Below are 2,525 nucleotides of genomic sequence, written 5' to 3'. Positions count from 1 at the left end.
GGATGGTGTCCCGGGTGTGATGGGGATGGTGTCCCGGGTGTGATGGGGATGGTGTCCTGAGTGTGATGGGGATGGTGTCCTGGGTGTGATGGCGATGGGGCCCTGGGTGCGATGGGGATGGTGTCCTGGGTGCGATGGGGATGGTGCCCTGGGTGTGATGGGGATGGTGTCCCGGGTGTGATGGGGATGGTGTCCCGGGTGTGATGGGGATGGTGTCCCGGGTGTGATGGGGATGGTGCCCTGGGTGTGATGGGGATGGTGCCCTGGTGTGATGGGGATGGTGCCCTGGGTGTGATGGGGATGGTGTCCTGGCTGCAGTTGCAGTTCCCACCAGCCTGTCCTCCGGGATAGGGGGCAGCACCGCCGGCGGCTGGCGAACCGGAAGTCCAGCCGGACCTGGCAGAGGGTGATGAAAGTCGTGGGTCTGAGCAGCCTCAATGTGCTGGAGCTGGCAGTCAGCGTCCTGCTGCTCACTTTCGCCTGCTTGCTGTACCTGCTGGAGGTGTCTGACCCGGGGCCTCTGCCCATCCCCAGGTGAGATCGGCCCGGGGGTGGGGGCTGCTCTAGAATGCTGCCTGAGGGGGTGGGGGCTGCTCTAGAATGCTGCCTGTGGGGGTGGGGGCTGCTCTACAATGCTGCCTGTGGGGGTGGGGGCTGCTCTAGAATGCTGCCTGTGGGGGTGGGGGCTGCTCTACAATGCTGCCTGTGGGGGTGGGGGCTGCTCTAGAATGCTGCCTGTGGGGGTGGGGGCTGCTTTAGAATGCTGCCTGTGGGGGTGGGGGCTGCTCTAGAATGCTGCCTGTGGGGGTGGGGGCTGCTCTAGAATGCTGCCTGTGGGGGTGGGGGCTGCTCGAGAATGCTGCCAGTAGGGGTGGGGGCTGCTCTAGAATGCTGCCAGTAGGGGTGGGGGGCTGCACTAGAATGCTGCCAGTAGGGGGTGGGGGGCTACTCTGGAATGCTGCCTGTGGGGATGGGGGCTGCTCTAGAATGCTGCCTGTGGGGGTGGGGTCTGCTCTGGAATGCTGCCTGTGGGGGTGGGGGCTGCTCTGGAATGCTGCCTGTGGGGGTGGGGTCTGCTCTGGAATGCTGCCTGTGGGGGGTGGGGGCAGCTCTAGAATGCTGCCTGTGGGGGTGGGGGCAGCTCTAGAATGCTGCCTGTGGGGGTGGGGTCTGCTCTGGAATGCTGCCTGTGGGGGTGGGGGCTGCTCTAGAATGCTGCCTGTGGAGGTGGGGGCTGCTCTAGAATGCTGCCAGTAGGGGTGCGGGCTACTCTGGAATGCTGCCTGTGGGGGTGGGGGCTGCTCTAGAATGCTGCCTGTTGGGTTGGGGGCTGCTCTAGAATGCTGCCAGTAGGGGTGGGGGCTGCTCTAGAACGCTGCCTGTGGGGGTGGGGGGCTACTCTAGAATGCTGCCTGTGGGGGGTGGGGGCTACTCTAGAATGCTGCTTGTGGGGGGGTGGGGCTGCTCTAGAATGCTGCCTGTGGGGGCTGCTCTAGAATGCTGACTGTGGGGGTGGGGGCTCCTCTAGAATGCTGCCTGTGGGGGTGGGGGCTGCTCTAGAATGCTGCCTGTGGGGATGGGGGCTGCTCTGGAATGCTGCCTGTGGGTTGGGGGCTGCTCTAGAATGCTGCCAGTAGGGGTGGGGGCTACTCTGAAATGCTGCCTGTGGGGGCTGCTCTGGAATGCTGCCTGTGGGGGTGGGGGCTGCTCTAGAATGCTGCCTGTGGAGGTGGGGGCTGCTCTAGAATGCTGCCAGTAGGGGTGCGGGCTACTCTGGAATGCTGCCTGTGGGGGTGGGGGCTGCTCTAGAATGCTGCCTGTGGGGGCTGCTCTAGAATGCTGCCAGTAGGGGTGGGGGCTGCTCTAGAACGCTGCCTGTGGGGATGGGGGCTACTCTAGAATGCTGCCTGTGGGGGGTGGGGGCTACTCTAGAATGCTGCCTGTGGGGGGGTGGGGGCTGCTCTAGAATGCTGCCTGTGGGGGCTGCTCTAGAATGCTGACTGTGGGTGTGGGGGCTCCTCTAGAATGCTGCCTGTGGGGGTGGGGGCTGCTCTAGAATGCTGCCTGTGGGGATGGGGGCTGCTCTGGAATGCTGCCTGTGGGGGGTGGGGGGCTGCTCTAGAATGCTGCCAGTAGGGGTGGGGCTACTCTGGAATGCTGCCTGTGGGGGTGGGGGCTGCTCTGGAATGCTGCCTGTGGGGATGGGGGCTGCTCTGGAATGCTGCCTGTGGGGGTGGGGGCTGCTCTAGAATGCTGCCAGTAGGGGTGGGGGCTACTCAGGAATGCTGCCTGTGGGGGTGGGGGGCTGCTCTTGAATGCTGCCTGTGGGGGTGGCGTCTGCTCTGGAATGCTGCCTGTGGGGGTGGGGTCTGCTCTGGAATGCTGCCTGTGGGAGTGGGGGCTGCTCTAAAATGCTGCCTGTGGGGGTGGGGTCTGCTCTGGAATGCTGCCTGTGGGGGTGGGGGCTGCTCTGGATTGCTGCCTGTGGGGGTGGGGGCTGCTCTAAAATGCTGCCTGTGGGGGTG

At 64.6% G+C, this 2,525-nt stretch overlaps 1 protein-coding gene across 2 annotated transcripts in view; it reads left to right on the top strand.

Annotated features, from left to right (window-relative positions):
• Positions 1–396: 396 nt before the first annotated feature.
• Positions 397–2,525, top strand: part of htatip2 (HIV-1 Tat interactive protein 2) — a 42,549-nt gene continuing 40,420 nt past the window's right edge. For both annotated transcript variants that reach the window (XM_072466700.1, XM_072466699.1), the window contains exon 1: positions 397–534. In XM_072466700.1, coding sequence (XP_072322801.1) covers positions 410–534 — 125 coding nt within the window. In that variant the 5' untranslated portion in view covers positions 397–409. The remainder of the gene's footprint in view (positions 535–2,525) is intronic.

The sequence above is a fragment of the Scyliorhinus torazame genome, chromosome 10 (assembly GCF_047496885.1).
Source record: "Scyliorhinus torazame isolate Kashiwa2021f chromosome 10, sScyTor2.1, whole genome shotgun sequence".
Lineage (NCBI taxonomy): Eukaryota > Metazoa > Chordata > Chondrichthyes > Carcharhiniformes > Scyliorhinidae > Scyliorhinus > Scyliorhinus torazame.
This window is presented reverse-complemented; position numbering and strand designations above follow the sequence as displayed.